The 20,207-nt window shown below is 51.3% G+C and overlaps 1 protein-coding gene across 9 annotated transcripts in view; it reads right to left on the reverse strand.

The window, feature by feature from the left end:
• The window catches only part of LOC122377619 (serine/arginine repetitive matrix protein 1-like), a 72,390-nt gene that overhangs the window by 6,612 nt on the left and 45,571 nt on the right, over nucleotides 1-20,207 (reverse strand). For 4 of the 9 annotated variants that reach the window (XM_043357860.1, XM_043357861.1, XM_043357863.1 and 1 more), the window contains 9 exons: nucleotides 18,436-18,553; nucleotides 11,728-11,885; nucleotides 7,852-7,924; nucleotides 7,366-7,521; nucleotides 5,833-6,031; nucleotides 5,047-5,237; nucleotides 4,465-4,588; nucleotides 2,427-2,663; nucleotides 1,782-1,871 (listed from right to left, as the gene is read on the reverse strand). In XM_043357860.1, the coding sequence (XP_043213795.1) occupies nucleotides 1,782-1,871; nucleotides 2,427-2,663; nucleotides 4,465-4,588; nucleotides 5,047-5,237; nucleotides 5,833-6,031; nucleotides 7,366-7,521; nucleotides 7,852-7,924; nucleotides 11,728-11,885; nucleotides 18,436-18,553 (1,346 nt within the window). Of the gene's footprint in view, nucleotides 1-1,237; nucleotides 1,343-1,781; nucleotides 1,872-2,426; nucleotides 2,664-4,464; nucleotides 4,589-5,046; nucleotides 5,238-5,832; nucleotides 6,032-7,365; nucleotides 7,522-7,851; nucleotides 7,925-11,727; nucleotides 11,886-18,435; nucleotides 18,554-20,207 lie in introns of all 9 variants that reach the window. The other 5 variants (XM_043357864.1, XM_043357862.1, XM_043357866.1 and 2 more) reach the window with 2 other exon arrangements.

Consider the following 20,207-nt stretch of genomic DNA (forward strand, 5'->3'; position numbering starts at 1 on the left):
GATATCCGGCGCTTGGTCCGTGAGAACGTCTTTCGTGACTTTAAGATTTAAATGAGCAAAGCGCAATGAGTTTGAAACTAGATAGGATGTCCGACATATGTCTATGTATATCTCTTTTGAAACTTAAGCGGAATGTTGCTTTTTAATATAATGCAGCGATAAATAAGCTTGATGCATGCTGTTATTACATGTAAGCTTATAATAAGCACTTTGAGGCCACATTACATATGTTACGACATGAACTATAGGTTTAAATCTCAACAGTTCATTGAGTACTTTAAGGCGAGTGCAATGCATACAATTTATATATTAAAAGCAGTTAGTTACGCGCAGATATATACATGTAAACATATGCACCAAAATATGTTGCCGGGTCACGTACCTTATGAGTCGAGTCGTGGAGTCGAAGTCAATGAGTCGTCACTGAGTATAGTCACCGGCGCAGCACCGGGTCAGTCTAAGTCTCGTGGTCTAAATTCCATTCCGTCACGGTCAATGCTAGTCACAAAGTGTTCTCAACTGTGCGCTAACCACGCCCACAACATTGACCACGCCCCCATCGTCCATCGTGCCTCAGCGTAGGGCCTCCCGCGGCACGTGTCGACACGCGTCAGAACGTGCCCGTCGTCTCGTGTCGCTAGTGCCGGCCCGTGTCGGGGTCTGACCGCCGCGGCCGGCGACCGCCCCGAAATGGCGCGCCGGTGGGTCGCGGTCGCGCGAAAGGTCACTTCGGTCGGTCACGGTTGGTATTTAACGTAATGAACGCGCGCCGTGCAAGACAGAGTCCGAGCCGTCTGGGGTCGAGTGGCGCAACAGCAATGTCGGAACTTTACGGACCGCTTCAGTCTGAATATGCAAGAGCCATCCAGTCATATTCCGGTCGAGCGAATGCGCCATTGTCGGTTAAGTCTTCAGGTCAGGTAGAATAGCGTTCGTAAAATACCGCAGATTGTTCATAAAAGTTTGTCTTCAAAAGTAATTCATATTCGTGACCACTTGATCTCATTGAAGTCAGGTCAGGTCAGGCTAGGTCAGGTCGAGCCAACGTCACCACCAGTCTGTTTCGTCAGTCATGTGGGTCATTCGCCCCTTACACCGGTGCAAACTATCACCAAACAGTCAGTCAGTCGGAAAAAAACATGCACATAGACAGGCATCGAGAAGGAGACAGATTGCCGGCATGCGAAGGCAATCCGTGAAGTGCGTTAACGCGGCTTTAATTACCCATTAGCCTTACCGGCGCACTCGCAGTGCAGCCCACCGGTGTATAGGAGTGGAACGAGCGATCACTGCTGCGGCCGACCTGCCTCGTCGCAGTATCGCTCCCACTCCCAGTCGACGGCTGAACGGAGACACAGCCGAACAGAGACAGGGAGACAAGAGGGGGAGCACCGGGTCAGAAGACATGCGGTGAGACGGGGAGGGGACCGACCGCGCCAGGTTATGTAATGTGTGAATCGCACAGCTCGTACAGCAGGCAGACTGGGACACATGCAAGACGTCCATCCAATGCCATACCTAGAATGGTGGTATTGCTATGGCTAGATTTGGTTAGAAGGTATCCTCTTTGACGAACGGAATCAATTTCTCTTTGAGGATTATCTCGTGTTAATTTCTCATGTTCTACACCAATAACGTTAACCATTAATTAATAATTTTGACTTCATTAGCACTTTTAAGCTTGAGTTGCAGGAATAATGTTAACTATTATGCAGACGTAGGGGTTATATTTTCAGAAAATGGTTATATCGTACATCTAGAACAACATTTATCTAACTTACCATGTTGCATTGGCATGGGTTGGACGTAAGAGACGGGATTTTGCGCCAGTCGGTTCATGTTAGGCAATGTACCGAACTGCATCCGGGCTCCTGTGCAGACCAAAGGTCAAAGACTGGTCAGCAAGCGGGTCAGACCGGGGTCAACCAGCGGGGACCTCACGGGACAAAATGGACCAGCAAATATTACACCGGGGGCAGCCAATAAATTCGAATTTACGAATCTCTATAGCTACAACAACATTAGACATTTGAGTGATGACACTGGTGTAAAGGAAGTTTCCGAATTGGTCCATTTTGCCCTTGAGGTCAACCGGTGCATCATTCCGTGCGAAGTGCGTGCTAAAGTAGGTACAGTGGGGAACAAAAGGGTTCATGGTGGTGCAATGTATCGCCCCGAAACCTTCGACCCTGTCGTGCGGAGGGGAAGAGCACGAGACTTGCCCATAGTCACAATCCTTGAGTCTGTTCATGCACCACAGTTTGTCACAGAGCTTGTCATGCAGATAGCAGAGAAGTGCAAGACTGTTCCAACCCAACCAAACCAGCTCCCCGAATCTCCACGCCTTGCCAGTAAACGCCACACCCCTCTCATTGTTTTCCCCACCAGGGAGTTCCCATGACCCTCCGAGGGCAGTAGCCACTCACCCATGGCCGGGTCGTAGCCGGCTCGCTGTTGCCACATCTGTGGTTGGTGCTGCAGGGTGGCGTGCTGCATGGGGTGCGCCGGGGGCAGGTAGCCGCGCATATCCCTGGGGTCCACTGGCAGACGAGGGTCGCCCCGCAGCTCGCGAGGGTCCCGGCCCGCCGACGGGTCCTCCTTGGAGCCCTTCGACTTGACAAAGTTGGGCACACGCGCCTGGAAGCCTCCGTAGTAGAGCTCATCTGAAAATAGGAAAGAGTGATGGGTCAACATTTGTTAAAGCACATCCAGGTATACTGTAAGATGATTTTCCAAAAGTTAAATATAATTTATGCGTGGAAAACAGAAAGTCAAGCATATTTCTAACCTTGAATAACTATATAGTTCGCCCGTTTTTGCTTTTATTGCAGCAAATGCACTCAGTAACACAAAGGTATATCAGATATATTGTTTCTAAGCATAGGTCCATCGTGATGATAAAATACAACTACTGAGCTCCGTAATCCATTGTCGATAGCGCCAATCGAAACTTTCTCTTCCTCAGCCTATGCATAACCCTAGCCCCACTGCGCGAATCTTGCTGTCGCCGGCGCTCAGTGAAAGTACAACTGGTTATGCTGAGTGTCTGCAGTGGGCCCATCGCTCGGCACGTGGTGATGTCATAGAATCGTCCGGTAGCCGGGAGCTACGGTCACGTGCAGGTGTCCCCGAGCTTCTGGTCAGGGTGACTTCAACAGTCGACACATCTGTCTGGGTTCAGAGAACTCAACTGTCCGCTACTTACTTCTCACCTCGGGAATGTTCAAACTGCACATTTTTCAACAAACGGTGCACCATGGGTACCGCAAACTGTGGCCGAAAAGCTCATACTCTCGCACCTGCATTCTCACCGCCAGCCTTGCAGTTATATGTCAGACGTCGTCTTATCGGTCGGAAATCGCTGGGAATTCCGTAAAGCCCCGAACGTTATGTGCACTTTCAATATACCAGGTGTCGGCTCTCGGCTCTCAGAGCATTTCCTATATCTACCTGTCTGAAAATGCGTCATCATCTGCCTTTCAGTGACGCGGGATCCTCTAGTCTAATCGCCCACAGGAGCAGCGCAAGATCGTCGTGTATTTCCTGTCATCCATCTTGTCTCGTTGCCTCCTCTCCCCCGCGGTCACAGCTGCCACACCTCAGACCCGGGGATGAGGGACATCCCGACTCTCGACCGCAATAGCGAGCCACCGTGACCACGGTGGCACGCCCTCCAGCTTCCAAGTGCTTTGCTTCAATGCTCCCAGTCCCAGCTGCGTTCGGGCCGCCCCTGACACGGCACATGACGCAAACTGACAGGTGACAGGAAGTGTCAACTGTTGACCGTGCCAACATGTCATGGCTTGGGACCGTTGGCTCGACTCCACAAGGCACCCAGGCGTTGGCATATCACGTGATGGCCCGAGTCAGTGACCCGCCGGTCTATGAGTACGCGTGTGAGGCATAACAGGTGTGTCTACCCATGGCGTTTCCGTCGCCTCTAGCTTCGTCGTCTGGCCAGTCAATGATGCATGGGTGATTGTCCGTTAGATGTGTGCGAACCTGACCTCCGGTTCGGTGGGACAGACCGGCCCGGAAGACGGCCTCCCCGGACCCGGAGGGCAGGTGACGGCAATTGACTGGTTTGCGCAGCGCGACTCCCGCCGTCCGCCCGGAGCTCCGTGAGTCAGAGTCGTTCTGTCGGAGTCAGTGACCCCTCACTCTCAGCTGCCGGCCTTTCCTGCCACCAGCGGAGCCGCGTGCCGCGGCCGGATGAGCGTTGTGGCTTTGTCCCGTGCTGGACAAACATTCCAAAGGAGCAGTGCAGCTGAGCGGGCTGACGTAACAGGACAGATTTAGAGGAACGCCCCTGTCTGCCGCTATTCGGAACCGTGACGTGGCAATCGTCCAGCCTCCAGCTGATTTGCAGCCTTTCCTCCCCTCCAATCTATCTATCCAGAAGTTGCACTAGCTACACGTTCTGTCTCTCCTCGTTTATTTCCCAGCTTCTCATCTCCCACTTACCGCCCTTCTTCCTCTCCTTCTTCTCCTTCTTCCTTCCGAGGTGAAGCCGGGCCCTCAGACCTCCGCCTCCTCCACTGTTCTGAACAGGGGCGTCCTGCTCGTCCGTGTCGTCTCCGTAGTCAGGCTGTAAAAGGTATCACCGTGTTAGTCCCCCATTAGAACAGCGACCACACGTGGATATAGTAACCCCGTGCGACGCGTGACCGGCATTTGATTTGGCGGTGCATGACTAGGGCGCAGTGCAAACCCTTATTACAGTTTTATAGTGCAAAGCTCCGTCTATTGCATCATTGAGTGCCGGGGAAATGGGTCGGCGAAATCACACTCTGCCCATTAGTGCAGGCCCCCGCACCAATTAGGTAGCATGACGGTAATAATTGCGGCTGAAACGTTGTGCAGTGCGCGCTATTCTGAGCAGTGCTACCACTCCAACCATTGCACCACTGAGTATAACCGAGCTGTCACCACCACTCTCGATATATGAGCATTCAGTGGAGGTAACTACCGCTTGTCGTATACCTGCAATACCCCGCCGTGTCACGTTAGACCAGCCTGGGTGTGGCGGCGCGCTCGTATACTCACGTTGGGGATATCTCTGTGCGGCAGTCGATCGGTGTCGCGAGGAGGCAGCTTGGGCGGCCTCTCGGAGCGGCCCATCCTGCCGGAGGAGCCCGAGCTGCCGCCAGAACCGGCCACGCTGTAGGGGTCCTCGTCAGGGATCGGGATCGAGCTGCGCACTGCCGGAACGCTCGGGGGGATCGCCGACCGCAGACCTGTCCAGAGAGGGGTGGGAGGTCAGATGTGGTCACAGACCTCAGACCTGTTCAGAGAGGGGGTGGGGAGGTCAGATGAGGTCACAGACCTCACACTCACAGAGACAAAGGTCAAAGTGAATCACAAAGTTCAAAGTGCGGTATGCATACAAATGAGTCTGACAAAGCCGTGAGGTAAATCCTCAGGAAATACAGAACGCAGACAATGGTCAGGGATCAAAGATCTTTGACCGGCCAGGTGCAGACAGCAGCCAGGCTCTTTCATTGAGCTTTCAACGGGCCCATGTGAATTAAATCGACGATAAATCATGCCGCACACAGTTCCATGTCGTCGCCAATATTCTCCTCAGATGGAAATATTACCAGCCAGTGACAAAGGGGCTCGGACAGATTACGTCGTGCATTTCAAATAGTGAACAATGGAATGGCCATCCTCCCACTGTCTGGGTACAACTCATACTGCACAATGCGGCAGGCAGTGCTCGCATATGATTACCTACACAGTGCCACCACCCACGCAGACGCCTAATCCCAGTCGGGATGTCACGATGACAGCGCTCCGTCCTCTCAAAGTGTCCCCTCTCCAGCCGCTCACCTGGCATCAGCTTGCCCTTCAGCATGTCCAGGGCAACGATGTTGATGACTAGCACCCAGCACGGGCAGTTGAGCATGTCGTCTTCGTTCTTGACGAAGGCTAGCGAGGTCATGCACTGAGTTTCGAGCCGGGTGCGGTCGGGGTACTGTCGCTTCAGCTCCCGGTTCACGTTCTGCTGGAACTTCTTCAGGTCGAACATCTGTCGGAAGGGAGAGTGGACGTCAGGCATTGTCCGAAAGGGATTGTTGTTGCGTCGGCGTTAGATCTTATCGATGGGTGAGTCTGCCTATTGAAAACGACCACGGAATTCGCCGGGGATGGGCGTCTTTGATGGGTGGAATGTCCGTATGATGAGCGGAATACGAACAACAATGTCGACTGACTGCATTGCAAGCAGAACCGAAAATATTTCGGAATGTTGTTTGTGTTCACCGATTCATGCATAAAATCAACAACGCAGTAAAGCTGAAAATATTTTTCAATGTTTTGCGGATCACGTACAAAGGATATTGAGAAACCTCTTCACTTCACTATTTAGTTTTTCACTTACTATGAATTCTGAGCACATGGGAAGGACAACCAGCATCCGTATGATTGAGAAATGACAGACGTTCTAAGTTCATATATCTTTTCCATCAATTAGGTTGTGATTATCGCTAGCAGGGACATTCGTCATATACCAAAATGGATGTGCCAGAAACGGGAATATTGGCGCTTCGCGCTCCTGAGAGGTGTGGGCATGCCCCATCAGGTTTCTAGGAAAAAATCATATGTCATGCGGCGTGCTCTTCGCCCCGCGATTAGTGGAATTAACTGAAGGTCAAACTAATCTCCCGTAAAGCCATGGCAACAGAAAACAACGATACATTAACCAAAAACATGAATAAAGATCTTAAGAATATGTTAACCAGATAAATCCAAAGATATCAAACAAAGCCTCGTATCAACTGATCGGCATCTGCCGGCCTCTCCTCCCAAGGATTATCGTCGGATCGTGATCTCGTCTGGCGCCGTCTGGCTGTGTTCTGTCACTCCCAGCGGGCTCTCTGGGCGCTGATGTCAGTGATAGCGCTCAGCGCTGATGGATGGGGTGCGAATCCGTCGCTCGGCAGTGCCTGCGGGGCCAGCGGAGAGCGGCACTGGCCGCCGGCGAGGTCAGCGGGAGCACACGACCGACCCTGAGACGCCGGCGATGTCAGTGAGGGGCCCGCCCGGCTGCCGAAAATGGGGCCGACAGCCGCCTGATAATAGGGAGCACGGAGCCCGTCTGCTTCCGGGGCACGGACAGGAGCGATTTCGTGGTCCATCTCGTCCAAATAAGCGCTATTTTGGGAAATGTGGTGTCACTGTCAGTCAGCAAGGACAATGTGCAATGTATGCCCATTGCCCATAGGGCCAAAACCAATGCCACATTCTATTGTGTTTTACAAACGCACACAGCCAAATCTGGCCTTGCTCTAAGAGATACTGTAGAAGCTCGTCCGCTACATACAATTTGCACGGACCGACGACTCAATAGGAGTGCTTGCTTACCGTCAGTCCCTTGTTGGCCTCCAGCGCGGCCTGAGGCAGCTTCAGGATGTCCGATCCCACGGCGTTCTCTCCGTTGGCGTAGCGCACGAACACGTTGGACTTGGCCAGCTTCTTCACCATCATGTTGCCCTCGTTGTCCATCTTAATCTTCACTCCCTGGAGATGAAAACAAAAATGTATAACGCTGCTTACAGATCGTGACACAAGTGATGATTCGTTGCATGTGTATGCGTAATAAAGTATTTTTCATCTTCATGCAATATGCAACAACTATAGAAATAGAGAATAGAATAGCGACTACATAGAGAAAAGCGGCAGATTACCTAGTTGAGAGATGTAGATTGCTAATACTTTCGATCTAAAATGCTTTTGCTTCGAAGATAGCTGTTTTACATGATGTCTGTTTTGAGCAGTAAAAGTTGAACACTCAATACGCAGTTGTAATTCGTTTAAGTTCATATCCCAGGAAAGCTTGCAGATACTTACCGCGCCAATGTACCGTTTAACCTCTTCAATCTTGGGATCTCTCAGTGGATTATCGAAACCACCGAGACCAATTCTGCAAATCAGAGAGAGATAGTGCGGCGTCAGCGTTTTGCACGTCACGCTCCTTACGTCATCAACATTCGCCTGTTCACTGTCACATGTGAGCACAAAGACACGGCTGTTCCTGAATTACAATCTTGGCGCCCTCCTCGGTTGCCACACCTCGCAGAAACTGCGCCCTGTGTTCGATTGCCGCTGCGCCGCATCAGGTGACAGTGCGCAGTGTCTGTCTCCATTCACCGCCGTTCGCTCCAGTTCGGGGTTGGGTAACTCGCCTGTGCTGATCATGGGAATGGAGCCGGGTCGCTGGCCAAAATTGGTCCCCTCGCTCGCTCACTCACGCCCGTCGCGCACCACTGCATTTGTCAGGTGGTCAACCTCCCCCCCCCCCCCCCCCCCCCGACTCCCTCAACCACAAACAATGCAGAATTAGTGGGAGTGAACTCCACCCCCCAATCCCCCTCCAGCAAACACAGTGCGGTGGTAGCGGGGGGGGGGGGGGGCTGTGTGAACTTACTCCGGTGGATACCGGCGGCCTTGGCGGGCCGTGAGACACACCCGTCTAATCGTGGGGACCTGAAATCTTTAAATGACTGGCCTAAAAGTCGATCGTGCCTGACATTTAATTGCAGCGTTAACGGTCAGCACGAGTTTAATGGCATTGATTTCCTTTGTCAATTTCACGTTCGCCAAGTATTTCACTTATTTACATGATACAGAAAATCACGACTAGAAAATCACGACAAATCCTTCTCAACATTTTTTGGTCTTCCAATTCCCTTTTCTCAGGATCTTTTACGTTTCATAGTCTCCTCAACCTTTTCTTCCATCTGACTCTGTTCCTCTCACTCTCTTTTCTCTTTCCCTCTGTTCCTCTCTCCCTCCTTCTCCTCCCTCCCTCTGCCCTTCCCTCTCCCTCCCTCTCCTCCCTCTTTCCCGCTCCTCCCCTCTCCCAGGCCAGCGGAGAGGTCGGCAGACCGGGCGGCCTTCAGAAGTGGCTCCTCCGGACTGGCCGGACCTTGCCGCAGGTGCCGCAGGGAGAGGGCGCCACGAGAGCTCAGAGATGGGTGCTGCGGCTACATAACGGGCTGGAGACTCTCCCGTCAGCCCTGTCAACAGCCCTCCCACCACCCCTCTCTGGGGGTGCAGATTTACAGCTAACTGCACCTGTGACCACCGATTTAATCCCGCGTCCCCCTGACAGCATCCAAACCACCGTCATGGCGGCTGGGCATGACATCAATCGGCAGCCATGTCGGAGGGATGTCTGTAGAGGGAGACGTCTTATGTGGATTATAATTTGATTTCTGAACACAAGATCAGGCCCTCTCGGAGACACGGTCATTTATACAGATGCTGCTACCATTAACTGACGAGTAGATTGGATGATGCGTTTCCTAAATTCAGGGCTTCTTTGACCGATGCTCGGTGCTACCGATGTTACATAATAACCTTCTCTGAACACTAAAACTATTGTCCAGCTCCAGACTCTGTCGAATTTTTCCAATGATTTTAAACTATTTAAATGGCCGGTCCCATTTGACACCAAGTGTGAAACAAAGCAAGGGTCAAAGCTCCTCGAAAACCTATTCATCCTTCCTTCTCCTCCAGTAAAAGTATTTGGAGAGGCTATCGTTTGGTCGAGCTTAGGACCGTTCTGTATCTGTCGAAGTCCCTACCAAATCGAGCACGTCCCGGGCAGGCTCAGAGGGCCAGTCGACTGGTCGACCTCGGTCGGTGGCTTCCCGGGCCGGCTGAGGGCCGCACACTCAAAACTTTTTTACTACCTCCTGGAGGGTTCATTTTCATCAAACCAGCAAGATAAGAGTATATTGAAAGGGTAACTCTTTGCTACCATTATGTGCATAGTAACGGTACGTGGTTAATATGAACTTATTCACCAGCGAAGAGTATTATTACCATGTAAATATCAATATTACTCTCGCGATCCAGAACATCACGAAAACTCTTTCCTTCTGGGTATCGTGACTCGTGTACAGATAGTCGTTTCATGCGTGGATCTTGTTTACCCTCGTGAAGATGATATTTGAAATGGAATCACTCAGCCAATCAGAAACGAGATCGGCCGTTTGCGGTTTGAAGGCCGCGCGCATCTGTCAGTTTTCGGCCGTTGGTCTCCGAGAGCGGATGTGAGCAGTGTCGGTGCCGCGCGGCGTGGCCGTTGGTGATTGTGCTTGCGTGTTGTTCATCGCCTATAGAGCCTCTGCATGGACATTTTATTGTAAGTACCGATGTGCTAGAGCATTGCATGCCGTTGAGTGGTGCTAATTTGACCTGGTTAACAGGACCCCGTGCACGGCCACGTGGCCTAGGTTGTGAGTACGTACATTAATTTTGTTGTGATGCTACAAGCTTATGCATTTTGTTGGTGACTTCGAAAAAGCCTTGCACTGTAGTGATCCAGTCTCATTATCTCACGCAGACGGGCGACCACCCAGGAACGCCGTCGCTCTCTTCAAATATTGTGCGCTGTGCCTTATCCAATATGAGGGCGCTGAATGTCTTGTATTCACATTCAAAGTGCATTCAAGTTGTATCGTGGTGTTTATTTACCGCTTGTGCATTGCTGAACGCTTCGTATAAATTCGTATGCATAAGTGAAGAGTCTCACAATGTTCATGGCTGGTGTGCCCCTCGTATTGTTTGTACGGAAGCCAAATATACATTGTTGCTCTTGAAGCATGTTTTTTTAGTTGATGAGCTCCGGTTAACAGAAGCTTCGTGAAGCTTCTGAAGCAAGCGTCTGTGAGTCTGTTACCATCCTCTGGGGGGTTTACACTAAAGGAAAGAGTAAACATTACCATGTGACAAAGGGTAGGCCAGAAGATAATACTCTCTGTAGGAGGGTAAAGCACAGAGTAGATGATGCGTTACTCCCTAGAAAAGGGTCCCGTTTAAGATTTACCCTTTCAAAGAGTGTAACCCAAAAAATGTTACACTCTAGACAAGAGTAAATCAAAAGAGTTTACCATTCAGAAGATGGTAAAAAACGTCTGTGTGTCATGTTACCCCTCCCTGGCGAGTTTACTCTTCATGAAAGAGTAAAATTTACCATCTGGAAGGTGGTAAAAAACGTCTGTGTGTCAAGCTACCATGCTATGGCGGGTTTACCCTTCAGGAAATGGTAAAAAAGTTTTCAGTGCAGATGAAACAGATACCGCCTGGTGCGGGGATAGTCGGCCGATCCCGCACAAGGTAATTACACGGGCTCACGGTAATCTGAGTGACGTGACGCGCAGCCGGGCTAAAAACACAGGCTAATGGAGTCATCAGAGTGGTGTACTCGGAAAGTAAAGAGCATCACTGAAGAATAGCATGCCAATAGATTACTTTTTCAGTCGGAAAATCAGCCGAATTCAGCGTCATATTTCGACTTTAAGCAAAGTGAATTTCATTCTAGGAATCACAGTTTTGTTTTAGAATACCGAAGTCTTCATTAGATGCCGTGTTATTGAAAGGGTTAGGTCTACAATGATATCTACCTACCACTCAAGTCTCGTGACCGTTATGATTAGAAGTGGACGTTAACGAGCGTCTAACCACTTCACCACTTACACCAGCGTCTGCTATTGCGCTATTTTGACGAGATAAACAACGCTTCCCGTCACTTAACACCGCCATAAGCGGCGTATAAAAAGTTACGGCCTTTACGTCGCTTTTACCGGCTGAGGTCGGCGCCCGCGTGCTGCAGGAAGTCCACCATTCAAGCGATGTTGTTGTGTCGCCGCGGTGTCGGGAGGTGTCACCGTGTCACCGAAGTGTCAGCGGAGGTGTCGCTGTGATTGTGTCACTCACTTGCTCCCGTCGAAGCCGACATCGGAGCCATGGATGGTGAGCACACCGACTCGCGCGTACGCCTTGGCCACGCGTCGGTTGCGCTCGAACACGATGATCTTGGCCCAGATCTCGTCGTCGATGGAGTCCCATTTGGAGAGCACCTCCCTGATGTGGTCCTGAAACAGAGGAGCGCGTCGCCATGTCAGCTCTGTGTCAGCAGGGGTGGCGGTGCCGGATCGTCGCGCCGCGCTGCAGGGAAAGTGAGAGATGATGATACGGTCTGAATCGGGGTCGGCGGCGGGCCGAAGACCAGCCCTCGTGGGCCTACTAACTCAGTCATGCCTGTCAGAGCGCCAGCGCAGAGAAAAGGCAGCTCGCTATCTCCTCGGGCCAATGCTGTTCACAGTCATAATAAACTCTCGCGGTCTTTTATCTCGCTGTTTATCCACCCGTATCACAGCGCATGGAAAATCCGACGGAGGAGACTGCGACGCCTGGATAGCAGCATACCATGGGAGACTTCGTCATCTCATAAGTCACTAACACCAATATCTCTGCCACTCGGCAGATTCGCTTGTCGTCGGCGAATCCCCTGCAGTGGATGCCTATAGTGAACACTGCACAGTAGCACCAACCTCACTCCGTGTGTGTATGCGTGTCTGTGTTCTTGTGTGTGTGCGTCCGTGTGTGTGTCCGTGTCATTAGAAAGTCACGCTTCCGTGACGATCACGCTACACCACATGACGGTGAGACCGCCAAACAAGGACGAAAGCCGGCCTTCGGGGGACGCAATTAGTGACCACAGCCGGATACAATCACAGACAACCACGAAAACAAAGGTGCCAAGACAATGTAGGCGTGTAGTGTGTGCACTCAAACTAGGAAAGCTTACAGATAACAGTGCTTATCTTTTTCACTTTTACAAGTCAATGAAGGATTCGTTACGAAGCACTAGCAATGCTTGCGTATGTGCGTGCATGTGTTGTGTGTTTTATAATTTTTCCAGCAAGTATCTCTTAAAGCAACATATATTTACCCACTAAGCGCAATTCCTACAATACGATTCAATACAATACAATTCGTATTCTCTTCGTAACTCAGTGAGCTGGTTTTATTCGCTACGAAATCATGAGCTTTTGCCGAGGATGCGCCCCAGTGGTAGTTGAAGACAGAACAGATGGAAAAACCTCGCGGCTCCGTCTGACAGATATGGTCTGGGATCGCCCCCACGCGCCCTCCTCGCCGACACCCTAGATCCGGGCCCGGATCGAATGTCCGCTCGGAAAACCCGTCGGCGTCAGTCTCCGCGGCGGCCGGCGCGCGCGCAGACTCACGGCCGGGGAGCGCCGCGCTCTCCGCATGAATGAGCCAAGGTCTGCTGCTGGGAGGCAGCGTTCACGGTGTGTCGACGTGTATCACGGTGTGTCAACGAGTATCACGGCCGAGTCAACCACCGTGCACTCGACGCGGGTTTGCATTGCACGACCTTCGAGTCGAGTGAGGCCGAGCGGTGCACGTCACTCCGCCCAAATTGACCCGGCACTGCTCTACCAAATCGACAGCCTATATAGTGCCACACCCTTGGCACCTCGCCAGGCCCTATAGACTCGACCTGTCCCCCTTCCCACCCTATAGGTGGTCAGTGCCCGGGAAGGGGCAGTCGGTCGGTGTAGGGGGAGGAGGCAGTGTGCTGCGAGGCCGAGGTCAATGCAGTGCCAAGTCACACCCTCCCCCATTCCCGGCACGCCAGCGGCAGTTAGCGGCACGATTCGGGGGCTGTAACGTTTAGAGGCCGCTCTGTGGGTCTGGCTATCATGGTCATGTTTAAGAGTCCGGCTGGCAGGGTTTGGCTCGACTGCCAAGTACTGACCAAACTAGGACACAGAGTCAACGAGCTGACTGGACGTGATAGTGAGAGTGAGAGGGGGAAAGGTACAGTGATAGGATTAGTGAGAGAGGGAGAGAGAGAGAGAGGGAGAGAGAGGAGAGAGAAAGAGAAAGAGAGAGGAAAAAGGGAGGGGGAAAGAGAGAGAGAGAAAGAGAGAGAGAGAGAGGAAAAAGGGAGGGGGAAAGAGAGAGAGAGAGAGAGAGAGAGAGAGAGAGAGAGAGAGAGAGAGAGAGAGAGAGAGAGAGAGAGAGAGAGAGAGAGAGAGAGAGAGAGAGAGAGAGAGAGAGAGAGAGATGGCAGGGAGATGAACGGGACCGTTACATTGAAACCACTGTAAACAGGAAGATACGCACTGATATGCGCCGGCTATCCTGTCAAATCGTCAGCAACTCGCCATTACAGTCCCAGTAAACAAGTAGCAGGATGCATGCATTCCTATAGTTGGAATGGCCTGCACGTTTGTGACATGCAAAGAGGCACGCAAAGCACTGGAGAAGGAGGAAACCACTTGTCAACGGCGGTAGCCGCTGTGCAGTGTAAAGGACTACAATTTCCTAAATAGCTATCTGAGAAACAAGCTGAGAAGCAGGAAGGAATGGCAGTGTTTTAGAATTTAGATTGAGAACTTCAGGCGATACAGCGGGAAAGTGCACAGATTGTGCGCTGACGTAACTCAGAGTGTAATGCAATATGGATGAATGGCAGACAGCCCTCGGAGAGCTGATGTAACGCTGCTGTGGTTTCTTCAGACAACAGATGTGCCTGCCACTAGTCGGGGAATGCCGTTCAATCCCAAACATGCTACCCACAAAGAGCATGGTCGTTAGCAGCACTACTTGTATTCGGTGACAAGCACTAGCTCAGGATGAGCGGTACGGCATTACCTACATGTAAGCTACATGTCTATTCAATCTTCAAGTAGGTGTTACCAACATAATTAATTCCATATCAATGCCCGTGTTTCGATCTGTCCGTTCTCCGCTGCCTGGCCGGCGGGCGCGGCGCGACCTCCCGTATACTGGGTGTGGGAGTGAAGCCCGCTGACTGATGGGGAGCGTGCTGACGGCAGGTCGCACCCACGGCCGCCGAGTCGAGCCGCCGGAACAGGGTCAATGTCGTCGGTCGACCGGTCGGCCCGACCCGCGGGCACGGACCGAGCCCGGCCGAAGGACTCGCCGAGTCATGAACCGGCGAGCACCGACTCGGCTGCGACTCACATGGGACAGACACTATAAAGGCGAGACTGAACTAACAATGATATAGGTAACAGTGACATTGCGAGCTATACGGGGACCCAGCCACTACAGGCCACAGCCCAGGCCCGATGGCTCACCCCTGTCGTCAGTAAGGCGCCTTTCGGCCTCCTAAGCGGAGACCACGCCCTGCAGGCCAGTTTTCCTGCCACTGCCACTCACAGCCCACCCGCACGCCAGATACTTTGGTTCCCAGAGACCAGATACACTGCACGCCGGCCAGAAGTCGACCCCGAGTACTGCGACTCACGCGTAATGCTGCACAATGTGTGAGAACGGAAAACGAGACTGGCCATGACCGATCCCCAGAATGGCATACCCACACAAACGCACCCTGTTATTTGCTATCACTTGCTAAGAGTGTCGATGACGTTTTTTCTCAAATACAGGCAAATCGTTGCCAACAATAGTGAAATAATACTAATTAAAACTATTGTCAGTCCAGGTGTGCATCTAATTATCAGCATTATACGTGCTTGTCTATTTATATCCAGTGTAAACTAATTAAGAAGACTTATTGACGAGAGTCCATGTCACATTACTCCTAATAAACTAGTAAACACTTTCCCTCAAAGCAGCGTGACACTATCACTCTGTGCGGCGTCACGCACGACGTGACGCCCTATCGGTCTACAAGGCGTGACTCCATCGATCTGCGTAACGTGACGTTATTCGGCGGCCTTGGAGCCAGCCGGCCGCGGAGAAACGCGCCGCTTACGGAAGTATGCGAGATCACGAGTGGGTCCCGGCAGCGGCGGTCCAGGGCGTGCCGGCGGACCCAGCGAACCGCGGAGAGTCGAGTCCGGCGAGTCACGACTCAGGAGTCACGAGTCACGAAACACGAATCACGACTAGCACACAGTGAGACACGACTGCCTGAGTAGCAAGGAAGACACGACAAACAGGCCTGGGTGTGCATTGGACAAAGCGATCTTAGACTGGACACTCAAGATAGAGAAGATACTTTCATGCGAATTTAGTCTTCACTTTTTGAATGAAAAGGTTTTACGAAGACAGAGACCCCGCTAAGCAGGAGGATGACTAACGGGTTAACTATAATGGACAAAAAAGGAATAATAAAAATAACATAATTATCTCTAGAAAGGCGCTGTGCAGCTATTCCCGTGAAAAGTGTGGCACGTAGCTCCTTGCATTCAGCTTCAAGACAGCAGTCATGCGGTCTGTTGTTCCGTGAAACTTGACTGCAATTGCGGAATATCGCATGAAAATGACATCAGCATATCTACAGTCATGATGTTGCTACAATTGAATGAGACGTGCACGCAATGGGTGCGGTAAAAATGTTCAAGATAATGTAAGGCTAACGGGGTAAGCTGTCACCTAACGGCGCAATCTGGCTTACGAGTTAGTTACGCATGAACGATGCCTTAGACGGCATATGTTCAGATATGATCATCATCACCGCACAAACTTATCTGTCATGTAACCGGCGCTGTGATGCGCACCGGTTTAGCGACAAAGCCGTGGCTGAAAGTGGAAACTAGCGGCTTTACGGTAATGTCATGGGCGGATGGGCTGACCGATTAGGTCGGACCGGTTGGACTCTGGATACCGGACGCAGGGTGCCGCGTGCAGGCCGGTCCTGTGCAATCTTCCGGTGTGGCCAGTGCGGATTCCTGGATTGTTTACAGTTCAAAAACACAGGGTGGTTGACACTGCAGCTCTGCTTGCTCAGGTGCCGCTGTGTGCAGTGTGGCGGATGTCGCCTTGGAATGTCCCGTTTTTATTGCAGCGTGACTTAGCTCAAAGGTCAAGGGGCTGCGAGCAACTGCAGTGTTATATCTACAGAAAACGTGGCAGTACTTTAGAGACCCGACTTGAGATCAAGCTGATGCTATCAAGTTGCCTTAGCCCGACTGGACTCACGATTCGGGTAAACCGACGCGCATGGCGTGAGAAATGTCTCAGAGACATGGGACTCAGTTCTCTGACGTTTACTTGGTATCTGACTAAGGTGCTAACGCCGTCGTCGATCACTATTGTAAAGTTTGATTGACAAGTGCATTACACCGCGCTTTTGTATGCTGGTTTGTAATCGCAGCGGCATCAAGCGCCGTTCTATAATGTTGTTCGACCCGCCGTGTGATCAGTTTCGGATACATGCCGTCCGCTAGTGTCAGCTCAGACCCGCTGTTTGTTGTTTGTGTCAGCCGTTGATTGTTTGGCCCGCGGGAGCTGTGACGTCAGCCGGCAGGTGCCGCCTTTCTCTGAGGCCGCCGGCAGGGCCGCTGCTCGGCGTCATCAAACTCTTGAGAACATCCCCGACAGGCGGACGGCGACCTCAATATAGGAAACGTCGGACATGTGTCTCCAATAGTGATAGTTAAGTCCTCTAAAGCGATTAAGCCGGCTGACATATGTCGGGGAGAAATGGAAAGTTATTAGGCATTTTCCACGAGTACGAAATCCACTTTAAAATGTTAGGTGAATTTACTCTTGTAAATATGTACAAAGTATCCATAAGCTGCTACGGATCAACAGAATAGGGCAAGCTATAGAGCTAGAGCAATAGTCTCGTTCCAACTGGACTTGTTGCTACCGAGACATAGCGTTGTACTAAGGTGAACAATGGCATATCAGTGGCTGATTCGAACAATAGGTATCGGACGGTTAAGTTAAGTTGCTCTGATTGTTGTGGCTGGAAACATCACAACTTTCTACATCAAAGGTCAACGGACACACCAGCTGCATGGGTATTCTGTACAACAAAGTGATCTACAGATATCAAACGATCGATTGTTTGAATTCGAGTACCTAATCAAGCTTTGCAATAAAACAATGCAATGTTTGTTTTAAAGAACTTAATGATGTTTGTTGCTGCCTCAAATATCTGTCTGGTATGCAATGAACTCCAAGAATATGACATGCATTGTTTTCCGCATCAACTATTGTGTCTACTAAAATGATGTTACAAGAATTTTGTATCTTATTGATCATATAGGGCACTGTCATTTTCCGTAGTTGAACCAGTTCTGGTAGCATGGCCAGACGGGACACTTTCATCCAAAGACAAAGCGCTCGGGGTCAATTGTCGGAGCGCTCGGCCGATTGTTAGAGCCACGATTGTTGAAGCGCTGGACGTCGATTGTCGGGGGGCGACAGACGGTCGCTAGGAGAAACTGGTCCCGGTGTCTAAGAGCCGGTCCGGACCACTGCCCGACACCGATCGCTGGTCCAACGAAACTGAGACTGTCGGGGCTTCGACGCATATGGTCTGATCACCGCCAGGGCGGCGAGGAAAGGGGAGAGGAGGTAGGGTACATGAAATGGTATGGGACTGCTTCACAGCGGAAACAATTGCATGAATAACTATGCAAACATGACCGAATGCTCAACAAAACGTTGATATTGTTCGTTGACATTAGTTATCATTAAATATGCAAAATTGGACTTCAGAAAATCTGAAAGATACCGAAAAAAGTATGACAATTTGTGGACAATGACTTTTCAAAAATTATTTTACCAAAATTAGATTGCCACATCTACTGAACAAATAAGCAGTCGCGATCATGGTGATGCGTCGCTCCTCCCCCCCCCCCCCATCCACCGTGTTTGTGTACTCACGCTGTAGAGCTTCTCCTTCTTGTACCAGACGTCATCCTCCTCTTCCTGGTAGGCCTCCATGTTGAGGTCGTCCCGGGAGCGGCTGAGGATCCTTCGTCGGCTCACCATCTCGCCACCTCTGCAAGCGAACGGTAGGCGAGCCGTCACCAGCTGCTCACGATCCACAGAAAACACAGCACACCAGGCGATCAGCACAGAACACGCGGCGCACCGTAACACGACTGAACACAACGAGATCCAAGTCGCTACTGGTCATGACGGCAGCTGATCAGCGGAAGCTGGCCGTCTTCGGAAGCGGATGGTGCAACACCGATCCCCGGAACATATTACAGGGCAGGGTGGCAAGGTCACCTGGAAAGCCCTGTCTGACCCAGTGCCGACACCCGGCTCCGGCGGAAAGTGGCACAGCCGAGTCACACCCCGACCTTGGCAGCTCAGTGACGCAATGGATGAACGGGCGCATGGACAGCAGTCGCGTGCGATCCTGATGTAAATTTGGAACGGCTCCTCCACGCCTGGGAGAAAGTCCACGGCGCGCGCGGCGGGTTAGTCACTGCCAGTTTCACAACGAGGAACCCTCGCGACGCGACGCGAATGGTAATCTGCAGCCAGAGGGCAAGTGCAGAAACACTGAGCCAGACTCGGCCGGCGCCCAATTCATAGGTGTCCAACAGAATTGAAATATTTAGCATTGGGCCAATGATTTGACAAAAAAAAAAGTGAGAAGGGCTGAGATCGGACAACGTTATAAGTAAACTTGTGACGAAAGACATACACCGGCCCGGGACAAGAGAGCGACTGAAGGTTAAAAATAAAAATGACTATATCATCCAAGTTATTGTACTCAATCTAAAATACATCAAACACAACAACAAAATAACTCGGATGCATCACAATAAGTCATCGCTCGGCCAAAAAAGTCGACCATTCTTGCATGTCACGCACTGGACATAACTTACCATTAAAGTTCAATTAACAAGGGGAATTATGGGGGTAGGATGACGCAGAGCCAAGTCCGGCTATGCCGAGGTTGCGGGCGACATTCAAGCCCCGGAACGCTAATCGTGGTTATCTTTATGACGCATACCGCTCACGGCAAATACCGTTGTAAACAATACGGATGCCACGATAAGAACGGTCATGTAGATCAAGCAAGCAAGCACGTTATATTCTAAGCGCATACAAAAAATGTGACATTAGTCATGTTTATAGCGCGGGCCCGGAGGGGTCAAAACGCTGACGCATCATCTGGTTCTGAGACGGTGTTGCTTTTATCGGTCGTGCATCTTCTCATTCGTGCCGTGGTTTTTACTGATGCCCCTACTTTCCACAGCATCTAAGGCAATGGTGGACGGCGCTTCAAGAAAACGCCCGTTCCGGCCGTGACTGGATCACGGTCCAACACGAATATCCCAGAATCCCCTTCTGTTCTTAGCCGCCTCATCGGCCGGAGTTCAAAGAGTGATGTCAGCTAATGACGTTTTCCACTCATCATCTTTCGGTCGGTAAGAAAGGAATATAGCCGCAGATCATCGCCTGATGTCTAGCACCCCACAATTCCTGCACCCTTTCGAGTTTCGACGGACAGGGTGGCGATCGCCAGAGTGGCGCCGATTACGCTTCATCCGGAACCACGCAGACCTTGAATATCTGAAGAATTCCAGATGAGCCTTGTCGCCGACAAACTGTCGTTCGGAGTTCTTTTCTGGTTGGATGTGGACTGTATTTTATTCGGTGAGTTTGTGCGACATTCGTAGCCCGCCCGCCTGCTA

This window comes from Amphibalanus amphitrite, unplaced genomic scaffold (assembly GCF_019059575.1).
Source record: "Amphibalanus amphitrite isolate SeventyFive unplaced genomic scaffold, NRLGWU_Aamphi_draft 000048F_arrow, whole genome shotgun sequence".
In the NCBI taxonomy this organism is placed as follows: domain Eukaryota; kingdom Metazoa; phylum Arthropoda; class Thecostraca; order Balanomorpha; family Balanidae; genus Amphibalanus; species Amphibalanus amphitrite.